General features: G+C 36.7%; 2 protein-coding genes and 1 non-coding gene across 5 annotated transcripts; 2 read left to right on the forward strand and 1 right to left on the reverse strand.

The window, feature by feature from the left end:
• The first annotated feature begins 1,258 nt into the window (after positions 1-1,258).
• LOC137747137 (adenylyl-sulfate kinase 1, chloroplastic-like) lies at positions 1,259-6,024 on the forward strand. Of its 3 annotated transcripts, none has more exons than XM_068487161.1 (7): positions 1,259-1,722; positions 2,887-3,027; positions 3,937-4,086; positions 4,171-4,289; positions 4,438-4,522; positions 4,852-4,898; positions 5,406-6,024. In XM_068487161.1, exons 1-7 carry the CDS (start codon positions 1,503-1,505, stop codon positions 5,502-5,504), a joined length of 861 nt encoding a protein of 286 aa, XP_068343262.1. In that variant the 5' UTR covers positions 1,259-1,502; the 3' UTR covers positions 5,505-6,024. The 3 variants fall into 3 exon arrangements, with proteins under 3 accessions (XP_068343262.1, XP_068343264.1, XP_068343263.1); XM_068487163.1 differs by having other exon boundaries at positions 1,604-1,722; positions 2,891-3,027; XM_068487162.1 differs by lacking the exon at positions 1,259-1,722 and adding an exon at positions 2,310-2,658.
• On the forward strand, positions 4,612-4,730 carry LOC137749070 (5S ribosomal RNA). Its single transcript, XR_011070151.1, has one exon. It is a non-coding gene; the product is annotated as a 5S ribosomal RNA (ribosomal RNA).
• Positions 6,025-6,431: 407 nt separating the features above from the next.
• On the reverse strand, positions 6,432-7,598 carry LOC137747861 (cytochrome b561 and DOMON domain-containing protein At5g47530-like). The gene has a single exon (XM_068488001.1). It carries the CDS (start codon positions 7,596-7,598, stop codon positions 6,432-6,434), a length of 1,167 nt encoding a protein of 388 aa, XP_068344102.1.
• Positions 7,599-18,255: the final 10,657 nt, after the last annotated feature.

Genomic DNA, 18,255 nt, shown 5'->3' on the forward strand with positions numbered 1-18,255 from the left:
CTTTTTTTTTTGTTTTTTTTTAGGAAAAGAAACGACAATATTCATCAATAAAGCTTCAACTGAACATTGAAAACATGTATAAAACATGAATCTCAATATAATTACAAAAATGCAAGTGGTCATCTACTATAGTGGTGGTAAGTTATTAAGCCCTTACATGAGAGCGTGGGTTCAAACCCCGTCGTTAGTTAATATCCTTTTCTGTTTTAAAGTAAGTTAGTATAGGATATTGCTTATTAAGCCTCGTCGTTAGCTAAGATCTCCATCACTTCTGTTTGAAACCAAATCTTCTACGGTCTTTCTGTAGTCTTAATCATTAACTGACACGTATTAAGTTTCTAACCGTATAATTAAGAAAAATTATGTTTATAAATATAGTGTCAGTTAATGATTGGGTCTATAGAAAAATCACATCTATTTTAAGTGTAGAGGGTTTGATCTCCTTTTGTTTTATGATAATTTAATACATAATATCGCTTATTAGAAAAAAAGAAAAAAGAAAAAAGAAAAAAAAAACTGTGAGAGTAGGATGATGCTCATAAGAGCGCGTGGGACAAAACTCCCTTCCCACCATAACCGTTGCTGGATTATAGGGATGATAATTCTAACCGTTAAATCTGATAACTGTGAATAACTGTCCAAATGGATTGGATTCGGGTATGAAAATTTGGGTATATTTTGGGTATGCGAACAAACGGTGAATATTATTCGGTTATAGTTTTGGATATGGTTATAGGGGTTCCCAATCTATATCCGTACCTGAATCCGAACTGAATAATATATATAATATAATTATATGTATATATATGTATCTCATTATTCACTGAATCCATTATCTTGAGAATATAAAAATTGCATTGTGTGAGTTACATTTTGTGACAAAGTTCAAAAGTTTTGATATGAATCAAAATCTATGAAAATTTAATACTATTTATGCGAGATATTAAAGATCAACCAATATTATCAATGTTTAGCTTTAATTTTTATGTTCCACAAAATCCATTAATTAAATCATTTTATACCTCAAATATTTAATGACGAAATTAATATTTACTAAATTATTATGCGTAAATTAGACGAACATATTTTTTGTATTAACGAAAATAGATATACTCATTAAACGATGGAAAATCCGTTATTCATTGGGTATGGTTATGAATAATACGGGATGGGATGGATATAATATTTCCGTTCCAAACTGATCCGTTGCCATTCCTACTGGATTCTGAAGATCTCTCTCCTCTGCAAGTCTAGAGAGAAAGAAGAAGAAAGAGAGAAGGCGAGAAAGAAATGGAACCAGAGCCATTGATTGTCGTCTCAAGAAAACGTATTCAATCGACCAACCACCTCCTCTCGCGCCGCAACCAGTCCACCTCGCTCTCCATGTCTGCCCTCCACGTCTCTCTAATTTTGCAAAACCACTAAAATTAAAATTATATTAAAACCCAAATTTTCCCTAATTGATCCATTGATTGTGATCTCTCGCATTTTCTTGGTAATTGATGAGTTTGGTGAAGTTATTGAAACCGTCGATTTGCGGCCCCCCGCGGGACATTGAATCTGGACCGTTGGTGGCGGTGGCGCCGTCGTTGACGGCGGCGAAGCTGGGGGTTTCGAAGGTGAAAAAGGCCGGCGCTGCGATTGGATCCAGGCTTTTGCGCCCTATTAAGGCAATGGAGGACCCGACAGTTTCTTTGAGGAATGATTACCCCGCCATTTCTGGTACTGCACTCGCTGCTCCCCTTTCATTTCAAGATTTCTCTGCTTGTTTTTAAATTTAATTTGATTTGATGTCATTGGAAATAAAGTTCTCTGCTTTCGTGAATTACAAATCAAAATTTAACATGTTTAGTAATTTTGTTAACCCTTTTCAAATATAAGGTCTTTGGTAATATTGTGAGAATATATACGATTATCTATATATTTTTATGTATGTATGTATACATCTTTGGGTGGAAATGGTAATGGAATGGGGGAGAAAAGTAAACTCTAAAGTTGGATTCCCATGTAATAAAAAATTGACATTTTAATTTTTCTGTTTCCCACGGAAAAAGAAAACTGGTTTTGTATTAGTAGTAAGAGTTGGTTTGGTATTGTTGTTTTTTGAAAAAAAAATTATTTTTGCTGTGATGTAAGAATAAGCTTATTTTTATTGCTTCACGTTTTCAGCTTTTTTTTATTCAAAACTGTGAAAATAAACTGTTTTTAAGAGTTTACCAAACATCTTTTTAAGCACAGCTTTTTTATTATACCAATTTTTTAATAAAAACGCATCAATAAGTACTAAATGATTGGTTCTGGAGTGGACTCATTCTTTTTACTCTCTTCTTCTTTGCCACTTTGCTATGTGGTAAACCGCTCTCCGTATCTTTTTCTCCTGTACACAACATTCATGCTGTTAAACTCTCATCGGTGCTGCCAGCCGCCATTTTCGAGCTCAATTGAAGCATTTCAAGTGATTCATAGGTTGATGATTCAGTAACCATATGAACCTTGCTTCTTTGTTTGCCTGCTTATTTATTTTTCGGTCTAGACGTAATTCAGCTAGCTGATTGTGGAATTCTTGCAGTTTTATTTATCAGTCGGCCTTGAATTGAACACGATACATTGAATTTTGTACTTGTTTTGAGCCTCAAAGGATGTTCATACCTCTTTGAGGTGTTTTTCTCTTTGTTCATTTTTTTCCCAGTTCTGTAAATGACACTTGATAAGGATCCATGGTTTAGATTATGGAAGGCTGTTTGCAGAATTTAGTGATTTTATATATCGTTGAAACTTTAATGAAATTTATTGGCATTAAACTATTGTTCTAGAATGTTGTAAGATTACATACTGTTTTATATGGATGGATTTACGGTTCTAATTTTGAACCAACCATCTAATTAGGTAGAAATTTGCACCAGATGTCAACCATGGATAACTCGGCAAACATTGTGTGGCATAAGTGCTCGGTGGAGAAACTTGATAGGCAACAATTGCTTAAGCAGAAAGGCTGTGTCATATGGATTACTGGTCTAAGTGGTTCAGGTTTGTTTCTATTCACTTTTGCTATACCAAATGCTAATTGGCGTCTCAGAAGCAATTTTTGTTATCTGCATATTCCCACAAAGTTTCAACTCTTTTCTTATGTAGTTATTCTTATAAAAAATTTATTATGTTATTTTCATAGTTCTGAAGTTTGTAAGATTTGGTGGTTTTCTGTTGTGCATATTATGGGAATCTGTGACTTGTAGTTAAACTTGCGTAGAAGTAATCATGCCGATATGGTATATAACCCTTCTGGCATTATGCATAATGATACCTACATGAAAGGTGGTGACATTATTTGACCTCAGCTTTCCCTTTCAAAGAAATATGTCAAAAGAGGATAATGAAAAAGAAATTAACTAGTATGAGTGCATTATGTATCTCGCCCTCTCTCATACACAAACACACGCATGAATGCAAACACACAAACACGCGCAATGGAATGGAAAGAGATGACTTGTTAGCTAACAATCTCTTTCTGTGTGCTTTCCTTTAGTACCAATATGTGCTGGTTCTTAGTTGTAGTATTGCTGATTATACCTTTACTTTTATTTTGATAATATGTAACACATTGGAGTACCCTGTAATTTTAGTTTTAGCTAATAGTTGTTAGCCACACAGAACCGAGCGCAATGGCGTTTTAGGATTCATATAGCCGACCCCACTTAGTGGGAAAAAGCTTTGTTGTTGTTGTAATAGTTATTAGCCATTTCGGAGTGTTTACTGCAGGGGCACAATATAAAGCAAGAACTATTAGAGAAGAAATTTAACACATTAACTTTCTCCACAATTGGAAGACTTTTATGATACATCTTTATTTACTGCGGTAATTCTTTCTGTTCAATTTGTCACTGCATAGTTTACGCAATCTCATAACCAACATTATCATATCTTGGTCTCTGTATTTAGGAAAAAGCACTGTGGCATGTGCTTTGAGTCAAGGCTTGCACATGAGAGGAAAGCTCACCTACATCCTTGATGGTGACAATGTTCGTCACGGTCTAAATCGTGATCTTAGTTTCAAAGCAGAAGATCGTGCAGAAAACATACGAAGAATTGGTGGGTATTTTTGTAGTTAAATTATTGGCTTTTCCCTTTGTTTTCTATTATCTTTTTACTGATTTAATTGTAAAAATGAAAAAGCCGAGGTAGCTAAGCTCTTTGCGGATGCTGGCATCATTTGTATTGCTAGCTTAATATCTCCCTACAGAAAGGACCGAGATGCCTGCCGTGCACTATTTCCCCAAGGAGATTTTATTGAGGTATGTGGTGTCTTTAACATGAGCAATGAATTCAATCCAAAAATTTGACTCATTCAATTTGGTTTTATTACCACCAAATGAAACAAAAGACAAGAGGCTCTATCTTGCCAGTGATGATTGATGAACTGATAAAACTCACAATTCTCAGGTGTACATGGACGTGCCGCTGCATGTGTGTGAGAATAGGGACCCAAAGGGACTGTACAAGCTTGCACGAGCTGGAAAAATTAAAAGTATTTTCTAGGAATTTGCATTTAAAGCCAATCCAGTACCAAATTATACTTTTGCATTATTTCTTTCCCCATCTTATGTCGAATCCTTGGGATGCGATCATACCAGCTCCCATGCACTGGATCCCATCCAAACTCTGAAGTTAAACGAGTTTGGGCGAGAGTAGTACTAGGGTGGGTGATCTCCTGGGAAGTCCTCGTGTTGCATCCCCCCACAGCCGACCCCACCTAGTGGGAAAAGGCTTTGTTGTGTTGTTGTATTTCTTTCCCCACCCCTGCGAAATCAATCTTACCAAATAATGAGCGGTGGATAATTTCTTTGCATTCTGCAGGCTTTACAGGGGTTGATGATCCATATGAGCCACCATTAAAGTGCGAGGTACGTAAAATCATGCTTCTGTGTAGGGTAGCATTCGTTTTGCATTTTTCTGAATGAATTAATTACTCATCAGACAAAGAGAAGAATAAGAATGATTATGCTAGTGTGATTGGCTTTGGTGGTATAGATATATGCGTATGCAGTTCTAAAGATCTGCTTTGCAGTCTGAAAAGAAATTATATCTACGTTCATCTTAGTAGTTGTAACATGTAAGGAATTTTATGTATTGAGCCATCCTGTGGAATCCCAATTTTCTGTGTAGATTCAGAATAGTTGAACGATCCAAATGAAAGTGCGCTGAGGTGTAAAAGTTTGGTCTTGACTGGCACCATTTCACTAGACACCACCTTGCTAAACTTCTATTAATACTGGACCAGGAAACAATGAAATCACCTTGCTAAACTTCTATCATGTCCTGTATTTCCTTTTTTTCAGTTTACTGTTTTCTTAGTTTTTATTGGTCCAATGTTAATCTCTAAAACTGGAGTCCAACTTATTGATTTGCAGATGGTATTGCAGCAGAAGGGTGGGGATTGTGTCTCCCCAGGCGAGATGGCTCAAACCGTGATATCATATTTGGAGGAGAAAGGGTATCTGCAGGCATGATAGAAGAAAAGGGCTGTCGAATTCGTTGGTTGGTACCGCTGCTGCCTTTTCCTGCAACATAACATCCTGCAAAGAACATTAGTTTTACCAATGAATAAGTAAAGCGAAGACAGAAGTTATTTTCTTGTTCCCTGCAGCTAGGAAATTGCTCGTTTCCTGCGTAATCAAGTTCCTTCCATCAAGTTAAATAATCAATCGATTAATTAACTTATTTGTTTGAAAGCTGCCTTGCCCAACGTGGCTTTCGATCATTCAACTAGTAATAAAGGAGTGGAAACAGGGAAGGAGTATCATGTTTTCATTGTGTCATCGTGTAATGAAATTGGACGTGTAGAATGGTTTTCGTGGATGCTTTTTGTGTTTGGAAGAAAAAAAAATTTATGCTGAGGTGTATACCAGCTGAGATATAAACAGAATTATCTTTGCAGTTCAATTCGGCCTCTGAATCGCGTTGTATTTCTGTATTCCTTTAGATTACAAAGAACGGCAACAAATCTATACCAGAAAGAGTGGTAACATTGACAAATTGGATGACATTCTTGACACGTATGACAATCCAGCTTCTTTCCATTATCAAATTTTTGAATTTTAAGACCCTTTGTAGTTCAATTTAGGTCAGATTTTCCGAACTTACACGTGTTTTATTTTGACAGAAACTTTCATTGAGTTGGCTTCAAAGATCAATACTTTCTTAATATTTGTGGGGGATTGTGACTTCGTCTGGTTATGGCTGATTTCTACTTTTTTTACTTTTTTATCTTCTCAAGTTTTTTGGATGTTTGACGACTCTGACAAAAAAATGTAAATTGCTAATGAAATGTAACAAAAATACTGATATAAAAGTGCATACGTGTAACAGAAACCATCTGTCTAATTTAAGTGTCAAATTACAAAAAAATTCAACGAATTACAAATAAAAGTATATAGTTACACTATTGTTTGAGTACTCTCGACGATTTCTGGCCCTGCAGCTCGACTGCTTCTAAACCTCGAAAGGAAAGAGCCTAGTTTTCGTAGCTCTAGGATTGCAGCGATGCATCCCAAAGTACCGATGATGGCAATGTAAGCAAATTTCCACTTGTTTGCCGGCTCCAATATGTCAAATCCTTTGAAAATATTGGTGATGCTTAGGACGATTGTTCCATACCCCACAACCCAATGAAACCAGTTCCAATATTTCCTATTCTCGTCTGTCTTCTTTGGCCTCAAACAAAGAGCTACCGCTACTTGAATCGTGGCAAGGACAAACAGAGTGATGCCGATGCATCTATGCCCTTTGTACTGAATCCCCGGAGATTTAGAGCCAAGAAAAATTCCAGTTCCCCACCCTGCAATCCCTCCAAGAAAAGCCAGCATTTGGCATCCTCTATGAGCATGAAACCATGCCGGATCGGCCCCTTCAACCGTCTTGAGATACCTTGCCACGATTATGCCGATGGGCATAAGTATGCCCCAACTGATGGTATTGATAATTCCATGCGCATATTTTAAGGGGCACGTTGAAGTACTTCCCTTGCTTGTTTCAGTTTTCCCGGAAAGAAAATCTAAGGTTCCAAAAGATTGCACATTGGGTCCGGAAAGCGAGTGCATTCCGGGGGTGTTCCCGAACATGGGTCCTTGCTGCCAGACGTGGTGCACAACGCTGACATTGTTCGGAAGGCCTATGATCGCAAAGATGATGAATTCGTTGTTCTCATAAACCGCGGAGACGTCGTACAAAGGGAAGCTTACATTCCCTTGTTCCAAATGAGTACCGTAACTTTTAATCGGTGAAGAATAAACCGTCATAGTTCCATCGGTTCTTTTGTAAGCGACAATGGCTTGTGAACCGACCATGCCAGTAGACGTAGGGTTTATGGCCCATGCAACCCATCTCGAGTCACTCACCACAGATTGTGTGAATGCAATGTCAACCGTGGCTGTCGACGGATAGTAATTCCAGTGGATCGTCGAGTTCAAAACGGGCAGAGTACTGCATGCGGCGAAGGTTTTCTTGTTGGAGAAGACATGGGTCGTGCATGGCGATTGTGCGGCGGCTGAGGAGGAGACGGTAAACAGTAAGCAAATAACAAAGAGAGACTTGGAAAGTGCCATAATTGTTGTCTTTCTGGTTAGAATTTTGAAGAAAGCAATAGATGATCGTTTGTTGTGGTTCGTTGGCTTCTGCCTATGCCTATATATAAATTGCTAATGCAATGATTTCATAATCCTACACGGAGTAGAACTGCTGGTTGCTTGGGAGCCAAGCCCTTTCTATTTTCTAACTAGGAAAAGGAAACCCAATACCAGGTGGTTTCCTTCAAATTTTTAAATAATATTCATGTTAACTTTTTTCCGCCGCGTGAAAAGATTAGCATAAAATTTAATTTTGTTTTGTATTAAAACAAATTAATTTTGTTTTGTACTTAGCATTAAGTAAATATAGTTTTAAATGTGGTTTTAACTTGTGTAATTATCAAAGTGCAGGTGTTGTTGGTGAGAATGGGTTAAATGGGGGTAGAATGTGGCACACTGCCTCATGAGTTAAAAGGTGAATTTTTTGGCCGTCGCAAGCATTCCGAATCACTGAAACTGAATATATGATTTATTTTAAGAATTGTTAGACAGCTATTTCCGGTGCGATCTTTCCACCACCAAAGGAAGAATGCTGATGGTACCCAAAGATGAAATGAGTTCGAACAAATTGAAGTCGTAGGATACCAATTATTATAGACTAAAAAGTTCTTCAGTCCTCGAACTAGTTGTCTACGATCCAATTTACGGGATTAACAACATCTATTTGGAGACAGAAAGTTCTTCATTCTCAAACTCAATCGACAGACTGATCTGCCTGCTCAACTGCGTTGAGCTACTAACTTGATGCATGATCTCGGCTAAGTGGTTAAACGCAGTTGAGATCATGCATCAATTAGTAGCTAAACAAATAAAGGGTCGGAAAGAGTGCTGCCAGCTCAAACTCGCCAAATCGATCTCATGAATTCTCAGGTAACAACCCATCATGTCTAATTGCCTGCGAATATTTGTCTACATTTGTCTGTCTAGGATTTCTAATATTCGGCAAGTGAAGGACGACAAATCAAAGTGCGTGAAGGCATTTCAACGATTCGATTTCAACTTCATTTCTTTGGCAAAAATTACGAAAGGGCATGCCGGAATTCACCAGTAACTGTGTTATACCACAAACCCAATTGCACTGAAGTCACATCCTACATGTGCCTAAACCCTATTGCCTCATTGGGTGTCTAGGATCGGCTTCGATAGGATAACTCAGTAGATTCAGTAACTGTTGAATCAAGAAATGGATGCCCACTTGTTTATTTTGTCCAAGTGTCCAAGCGAAGGCAGAAGTTTGCAAGGGATAAATTTCTTTCGTGACTAATCCATCATTCTACCCTCAACTGGTAGTTTTATTCAACTCTTCATTCAATCTAATAAGTTATACAATTCAAACAATCCTAGACACGAAATGAAGCCTAAATTCAAACTTTACAAACAAAAAATTTGCTGGGAATTACTTACCTACATGATCAAACACAATCCCAGGGAGAGCATTTTTGAGAAATGTTATTTTCATAAAATTCACTATAAATGTTTGGGCCCAAAATGCTATTTTGGGCCGAACTTAGAGTCATTATTGGCACAATAGTATTTATCTAGAATCTTGTTATGGGCCGTCCAGTCAAGGTCAACTGAATCCTATTACGAAGAGGTTTGGTTTGGATAAGGGTGAGTTAGTCAAATCCCAATGCAATAAGGAGTCTTAAGGCTAAGGATGCTGAGAATTAGGGGATGAATATGGATTCTTAAAGAGTTTGGTTCAAAGTCTTATAGGAATTAGGATTGGCCGAGACCTGATCGAATTAGATTGAAGAGTTCTAATCCTAGTCCATTTCTAGCTTGGTCATGAGGGGATTTGCTGTTATAAATAGAGAAAGGAGTGCATCATTCAAGGCCCCTCCAATTCAACACATAAATTGCCTACACAAAGCTTCTTAACAACCTTTGAGATTTTATCCTCTCCCTCTTTCTTCCCGCCAACACATCTTTAGTTTGGATAAATAGCACTGTGAAGGCAATCGGCGACATGTTCAGTTTGGATAAACAGCACTAGAGCCGTAGAATTAGCCGATCAAGGAGCACCTTTAGTTTGGATAAACAGCACTGCTTCGAGACTGACTAGTTATTTATCCAAGTCTCGATCGACGAGGATTTTTGAGTCCTTGTTGGTAGAGGTCGTCTCATCAGCCTTCTCGGCGAAGTGAGGTGTTACAAGTTACTAGGCTCGGCAAGTTGAACGCCGAGTTGTTTTATGATTAGATATTCATAAGTACACTTTAAAGTTCGGCATTTCGATGGCCAAACCACATTTACCATCAAGACATACATCTCTTTCGAGTATTTGTGTCCATATAGTTTGGTGCCAATTCGGCGTGCTTATACTCTCACGAATATAATCACTGTGACCGAACCTAGAGCCAACAATTTGTGAACTTCACAGATCTAGCAACCTTGTCTTTAGGCTCTAGAGCCCAAAGGCCGAGACGTGTTCCTTCCTCGGTCGCAGTCGCAAGATCAAGAAGTCAGCAGTGCGCTCAACGCAACATCAACATATTTTACTCCCCGACCGAGCTTAGTCGTCGAGTTGGCACGCCTCACACATAACCGAATGACGTAGTTAGCTCATTATTTACTCGGTATGCCCTTCATGTATGCTTGGTAGTTTTTAGGGTTAACATTTTGGCACGCGCGATGGGACCTAGTGCTAAAGCTACGAAGTTTGTGACCATTGAGACACGGTTAGTAAAAAAGAAAACAGTCATGGGAAAATCGAAAATTAATCCTCCAATCTAGAACCCAGGACAAGACGGCTTGTTACAGGCACATAATCCTTCTGCTGTTGTGACACTCAAAGCCACAAGTGTGACACGCCGAGAAAAGGAAATTAGTCTCGACGGTCAGCTCTATGATGTATAAATCCCCACTAAAACAACAAAAAAACATTTTTGTTGAAGGATTAATGGAGGATTATGACAAGGATAGTGGTGAGGCCTTTAACCTACCAACTAGGTCGTTTCTTTGACGACGACTTGAAAAACAATCTTGGCAATTTGAGCAGATGTTCAGCCAAGAGGTGAAAAGCATACTTAAAGACATGCGAGATAATAACGCTATACACAACAAGTTGCTTGAAGTCCTGGTTAATAAAGCTCACGAAGGTGGATCTGCTGATCATTCCAGGCAGCTTCTTTTCAAGAATAACCCATTGCCAACAGTACAGGCTGATACATGATCTGCACGGCTCAAAATGATTGACTTAGAAAAAAGTGGCGGGCCAACCAGCAGATCAAACGGATTTGATCAAAGAGCAGAAACATCATCTGTTGATATGGTCGAAGTTCAGAGTATGATTGATTCGGCCTTGAAAAAGGGGCCGAAGTTTCCAAAATTCATTCACCCATATCCTGCCTTTGAGTACCCCAAGGGGTTCATGATCCCAGATTTCAGCATTTTCGCTAGAAAGTCGTCTATGTCATTGTTAGAACACGTGGCTCGATTCACTGCTCAATGTAGGGACATTAACAGTGATTTCCATAACCTACGATTGTTCATTTTCTCATTAACCAGCTTAGCATTTGCCTGGTATATCAACCTCCCACCCAACTCCATCCAAAGTTGGGAATAACTATTTGAGAAATTTCATGACCAATTCTATTAATCAGGGATGGACGTGTCAGTATCTTCTTTGGCCAGGATGCTCAAGCCTCTAACGAGTTGTCAACGAAATACCTTACGAGGTTTAAGTCGGCCAAAAACTGGTGCCGAGTACCTCTCCCTAAAGTCGAGTTCGTTAAGCTTGCCCTAAACGGCCTAGATGTGGAGTACAAAAAGAAATTCTTAGGGGAAAATTTTCGAGATATGTACAAACTGGCTCAACATGTCAAGCAATATGATTATTTGCTCCGAGAGGAGAAGATCTCGATATACCTATCATGAGGAACAATCTATAAGAACTCTACGGTCAGTTATGCATCGGCCGATGGAGAAGAGTCCCAATATGCCAGTATAGACGCGGCCGAGATAGTAATAAAAAAACCATACATATGCAAACCATTGGCTCATGTTAACTCCAACGATGCCAAAACCTATTCGGCCTCTGTGGAAGCTGCTGTCAAAAAGTCCAAAGTCTACACTTTCGACATCACCAAGGCCGACGCCATCTTCAACTAGTTATTACTTGTGAAAATTGTCAAACTTTGGCCAGGGCATAATATTCCCAAGGCTGAAGATTTGAAAGGAAAAACGTATTGTAAGCACCACAACTCGAACAAACATACGACAAACAATTGTGTCATATTTCGTGACATCATCCAAAGCTGGATCGACAATGGTAAGCTTAAGTTCCCCGAGAAACATATGATCGTTCACGTCGATCCTTTTCCTTCGACGACAGTGAGCATGGTAGATGCTCATCTACCAAAGGATAAAGGAAAAGGGAAGGCCGAGTTCATTCCAATGCAATTCATCTTTAAGCAAAACTCTCGGCTGCGATTGAAGATTGATTTATTTTCAAATGAGCCACCTAAAGATTTTTTAAGACCAGCTATTGTCGAGTCAATGTCAGACTCTAGCACAGAGGAAACTGATAGACCGATATTTTTATGTAGTCGGTGCAAAGCAAACGTCATCTTAACTGAGTCGAAGGAAAAGCCACTTCAGGCTGAAATACCGCAATGGATGCCCACAGTTACGGCAACATCCCAAAAGGTACTTGGTGCAAGCCAACGCTAGAAAGTTTTCGATAGGCTTAGCTTCCAAGTACAAGATAACAAGCCATCTTCGGCCAGACGATGTCTTAACTTTGACGCGCCGTTTTACAACGAGGAGTATTGTGTGTGCAACTCTAGTAGTTCAGGTTCATTAGCCAACCAGCGCACCTTTAAACCATCTGAACCACGTGACCAACATTGGTATACCTACAACTCCTCCACCGATGTATATATCGCGTTGTCCAAATCACAAAAACGTCGGCGCTAAAGAATAGACTGTATGGCTCGTTGACGAGCAGCCCAAACTACCTTGACCACCAAATGGCAACTGAAAGAAACAATGGATACGAAGATGACCGACAACCTCTGGCCCTCATGGCCGAGCTGCTTCAAGGAAAGAAAGTGATCGATCATGACTTTGAAACCACGATTGAGGAATCCGAAAAGCAAATTAAACTACTTCTTTGGCCTAGGGAGATGAAAGCTCACCTCGAGCACTTCCAGAAGTAAACCGAAAGCAAGCTTCCTCCACTACCCCCACAAAAGCCATTAATCAAAGTCCGACGGAATCTCCACCCATTGTTTCTCAGCGAAGCTTTAGAATACATGTGGGAATTCCACAAGAAGCATTCGGCTAACGACTTATACACTACTACAATACAGGCTATCACCAGCAGAGCTAAAACCGACAAGAAATCCAATTTCTGTTGGAAATTTGGCAAAAAATCCGACATAAAACAATGTAATGTCGGATTGGAATAGGGACACTAATGCTAGCGTCACGAAAGGGCTTCAATGTCGCTTTGTATGCTTAATCTGCCACTACTCAGCGTGAGTTAAAAGTGACACTCAAGCTGACGTCAGTTTAAAGCGTCGTATAATTCAACCTAGTGTCGGTTAAAAGCGACGTGAACTAATAAAATAAACTATATATATCCAACCTAATGTCGGTTTTATCCGACATCATGATAAGATAAACTAATAAAATATTCTTTAACCGACGTCAGATAACAATTAAATAAATAAAATATTCAAACTAGTAACACTCTTAACCGACACCACCTTTGTTAATAATAATAAAAAAATTTGAAAATCTGCACTCGTTTCCAATTAATTGTAACTAAAAAAAATTGTTTAACCAAAATAATAAATTTAAGTATAGGCCAAAACAAACATTAATAAAAATAATTAACAAGAAAAATAGTGCCAAAATATACAAATATTTTACATCTAACATTCCACATAATATACAAAAACTAACTGTTGGGTTCTCAGTCTATTTGGTGGTTGCGGCTGAAATCTTTGAAGTAACATCGCAATCAACTGATTCTGCCGCTACTTTGATTGTTCCATCTTAACCTCTAGGTCCGCCATCCATTTATTAGTATTTTCTTGCCTCATCCTCAACTCATTATTTTGAGTCATCAACACTGCCATTGAACTCTTAGATGACCTCCTAGAGGAATTTGATGTAGAAGATGAAGAAGATGCATAGGACACCATATCAGGAGTCACCCCATGACCATATCCTCTGACTCTATTATGAGTCTCAGGACCCATTGTATCAATATAAACTCGATTCCTAAGTTCTTCATTATCCTCTTGTCCCGACTCAATCAAAGTTTGTAGACTGCTCTCCATTGTTGCCTTGCATTACAATTTTTAAAAATAAAAATTCAAACAATCGTAAAACAGATAAATAAGCTATAGATAATAAAAATTAATAACAACAAAACACTAACATGAAAAAATCAATTACCTATACACTCCGAAGTTTCATCAATCTAACTTTTATCTTTTCGTGTATGACATTCATGAAAAAAGGTTACATGATCTGCCTCTTTCCCATGCTTCTTCCGCTTTATCAAAAATAAAATTTCTAACAACTATAGATTATTTAAAACTAATAACATTTCTTCAAAATGTACAATCCATACAAATTCTTGCCACACTCTTGCAAAAGATTTGGTTCCAGTAGTATGGTTCATTGTTTTCATTTGTCTATTAATCTTATTTTTTTCAGCAACCTGAAAAAAAAAAACACAAAGTTTTTAGACAAATTTAAAGTGATAACGAAATAAATCATAACAATTACCCTTGTTTTTTCTCTATTCCAGTAAGCTACCAATGCAACCCACTGTGCAGGATTCACTTCGCGAAGAAGGTGACTGCGCACCTCCGCTGCTTTGTTAGTATAAAACTTTTTTTTTAACTTATTTCTAAACTCTTTGTGCGCATGCTCTGCAACCTTAAGCGTCATATGGCAGATCATAGGCATTTTTACTATTTCTGCATCTTCAAAAAAAAAACATTTCCCTACATCCATAAAAAATAAATAAATAAACAAATAAATAAATAAAAACCAAGCTAATCAATTATTATTACTATCATTGACTTGTTCTTCTATTTTCAAGTAAAAATAAAAATATCTATACCTTTATTCTCTTCCAGAAAACTTCCTTATCTTCTTCCTTAATCTTACGCCAATCACTCACCAACGGGAGATTTCTGTGGTCTCTAACCTCCCCTGCTATATATTTTGCAAAAGCACTAGAATTATCACTAATGCATTTTCTGGAAGAATCAAATGAACAAAGTTGTTTCGTCCATTTGGGAATTGAGGATCCACGCCTCCATTGAGATGTTCCTTATTAATACCACAAAAAAAAAAAAAAAAAAAAAAAAAAAAAAAAAAAAACCAGGAAAGCAATGTAAATTTTCAATTTAAGCATAATATAAGTTTAAACACAAAACAAAAATTGAATTTAATAATAATTCAGAAAAGAACCGACTTCGAACTCCTCCTCTTCCAAATGAAGTTCGTCATAACGTTGATCTTCACTAGAATTATCCATAGCACAAGTTAGTGGAAGGAGCAGGAGTATGGCAGAAATGAGGGAAAGAGTAAGGCTGAAATGGGAGAAGAAAAGGGAGTAAATGAGACAGAAATGAAAGATAGAAATGGAAGCACGGAAGTAATGGGAAAGAAGAGGGTTTGAATATGGATTAAAACTTAGCTTCGAAATATGAACACGTTACGTCGGTCAAAACTGACACTATATCTGAATAATTGAACTTTGCGTTGGAATAATTGGCAGTAGTGTCGGAATAATTGAACTTTGCATCGGAATAATTGAACTTTACATCGGTTCAAACCGACACTATCATTGACACGACCTAGATACACGCAGCTTGACACACTTTTGACTGAAAAGCCGTGGCGTCGAAATAGGGACAGTTTTACGTCGGTTTAAACAGATGTGACCCTGACAGAGTAGCAGGCGTCTCGAAATTAGGCAAGTTTGCGTTGGTAAAAACTGACGTGAGGCTGACATGTCAGATGTGGCGTCGAAATAATCAGAGGTTGCATCGGTTAAAACCGACGCCAACTCTAACACGTACTGAAAAAGCTCTTCTAAACCATTTGCCTGTGCAAAAAAAAGGGGGAAATTCCTGCCCAAAATATTTCAATTAAACCGATGCAGATGACGTATGCCGTCAACTAAAAGCAACAGGAAACAAGCCAATAAAAAAAAAAAGATTTAACCCAAAGTTAAAAAATAAGCAGTTATGTTATCTCATATAGTATTTTAATAAATAAAATTTAACTTATATATAATACTTAATAAAAAACAGAAATATAATTTTATGATAAGATATCATCACACACAAATTGAAACATGGTCTAATCAATACATAAAATAATTAATATATATATTCCCTGTCATCATCTGTTAGCTCGTCGTCGGCATTGGCATGATTAACGAACTTGGTAGGCAACGGTAATGATTCAAGAAAATGAGTCTTTTCCACACCAACCCTTGTATGGAAATTTTCATTATCAAGAATTCGATCATCCAAGTTAGGTATGGCATAATCATTAATTGCACCACTATCCTTTAATACGTCAAACAAATCTCTCAGCTGGGTTCGAACAACTACGTGCCAAACTTTTTCAATTGTGTCCTCCACGTAAAATGCTTGTAATGCTTGTGATGCTAATATGAAAGGATCCTCTTTAAATCCCAATTGATTGAAATTCACCATAATAAATCCATATTGATCGGGTCTTCATTCTTCATGGACTTTCACTATTAACCAATTCGCACTTAAATAACATCACAACTCGACCCCAAACTAATTTAAATCTACTTAAATAAATTTAAATCTACTTAATAAATATATATTTACATATATATATAAATTTAAATATACTTAATAAATATATATATATATATATATATATTTAAATCTACTTAATAAATACACACACACACACACACACACACACACACACACACACACACCATTGAACTTGATGGGATACGAATTCTACGAAACTAATTTCAATGATCCAACCGTCAAACTTGTTTGTATATGCTTCGAAATCGCATTGGCAAAAAATCGCAAAAAAAAAAAAAAAAATTCAGAGATCAAGTAACGAGACAAAACTTTTCGACGGTTATAAAATGAAAAATCATGATTTAAGTGTTAGTGAATATATCGTTTTGATGGGATACGCATCCTTCGAAACTAATTTCAACGATCTAACCGTCAAACTTGTTTATATATGCTTCGAGATCGCATACTCCAAAAGATTACAAAAAACAAACATTCAGAGATCAAGTAACGGGACAAAACTTTTCAATGGTTATAAACAAAAAATCATGATTTAACGGTGATTTTAACTCCGATTTTGATTATTTTTTACACCTACACTCCTTGACCCTATATGAATACAATGAATGAATTTGATCTTCAATTTAAAATATTTACACTAGTGGATACCACAAGATCTTATGTTATACTTAATGAAAGTATAAATAAATTCTAAGTGTTAGTGAATCTATTGTTTTTATGGGATATGCATTCTACGAAACTAATTTCAACGATCCAACCATCAGACTTGTTTATATATGCTTCAAGATCGCATACACCAAAAATGGAAAAAAAAAAACATTCTGAGATCAAGTAACAGGACAAAACTTTTCGACCGTTATTAACGAAAAATCACGATTTAACGGTGATTTTAACTCCGATTTTGATGATTTTTTGCAGGTACGCTCCTTAACCCTATATGAATACAATGAATGAACTCGATCTTCAATTTAAAATATTTACACTAGTGGATACCACAAAATCTTATGTTATACTTAATGAAAGTATAAATAAATTCTAATTATTAATTTAACATAATTATTCTTATATTACTAAATATTATAAGTCCATGTTATATTGAATATTGTTAATTTAACATAAATGCTTATAAATATTATTCATTTCCATTTTCTCATAACAATTCAAGTGACAAAATTAAATAATTTGACTAAATATTTATTAATTTAACAAAAATAGTAGAAATTTATCTAAGTACTTAAATTAGAATTTTTAAATAAATAAACTTGTGTATCATACAATTTAAAAATGAAAGAATTTAGTGATAAAATTCTGAATTATGGAAGAATTCCGTCGTCGATCAATTCTTTATGTACTTAACCAACTCAAAAAAATTCCCTACAAAAAATAAATTGTAAATAAAAATTAAACATAAGAGGAGAAAATAAAAATATTACAAGTAAGGAAAACTTACTGTTGTGAAGAAGGAACAAATGAAGTTGGAAGAACAAATAAGAAAGGTGCAAGAGAGCACACATGGGGAGGGTTTGTAAATGGGAAGAACGAATAAGAAAAACGCAAGAGAGGAAGAAGAATACACGGGGGATAGTGTATCATCAATTTGTCGCTTACAACCAACACTGGGTTTCAAAATATTTAAAAAAACTAAAATCTATGTCCCTAAGAACCGACACAGGCTTTAAAATATTTTAAAAACAATAATTAGCGTCGACTAGAAGCAACACTAATATTTTATGTAGCTTAAAAGCGACACTGTATTATTTAAAGCGACACTAGTATTTAAAAATTATTAAAATGTATGTTGGTTTTAAGCAACATTAAATGTTTATGTCGGTTTAAAAACGACA

The sequence above is a fragment of the Pyrus communis genome, chromosome 10 (genome assembly GCF_963583255.1).
Source record: "Pyrus communis chromosome 10, drPyrComm1.1, whole genome shotgun sequence".
In the NCBI taxonomy this organism is placed as follows: Eukaryota; Viridiplantae; Streptophyta; class Magnoliopsida; order Rosales; family Rosaceae; genus Pyrus; species Pyrus communis.

Bases quoted from the DNA above. Each gene is read 5' to 3' on its own strand.
- LOC137747137 (XM_068487161.1), top strand. From the start codon at position 1,503: ATGAGTTTGGTGAAGTTATTGAAACCGTCGATTTGCGGCCCCCCGCGG. The intron at 1,723-2,886 runs GTACTGCACTCG...CCATCTAATTAG, and splicing joins TGATTACCCCGCCATTTCTG to GTAGAAATTTGCACCAGATG. The intron at 3,028-3,936 runs GTTTGTTTCTAT...CTCTGTATTTAG, and splicing joins TACTGGTCTAAGTGGTTCAG to GAAAAAGCACTGTGGCATGT.
- LOC137747861 (XM_068488001.1), bottom strand. From the start codon at position 7,598: ATGGCACTTTCCAAGTCTCTCTTTGTTATTTGCTTACTGTTTACCGTC.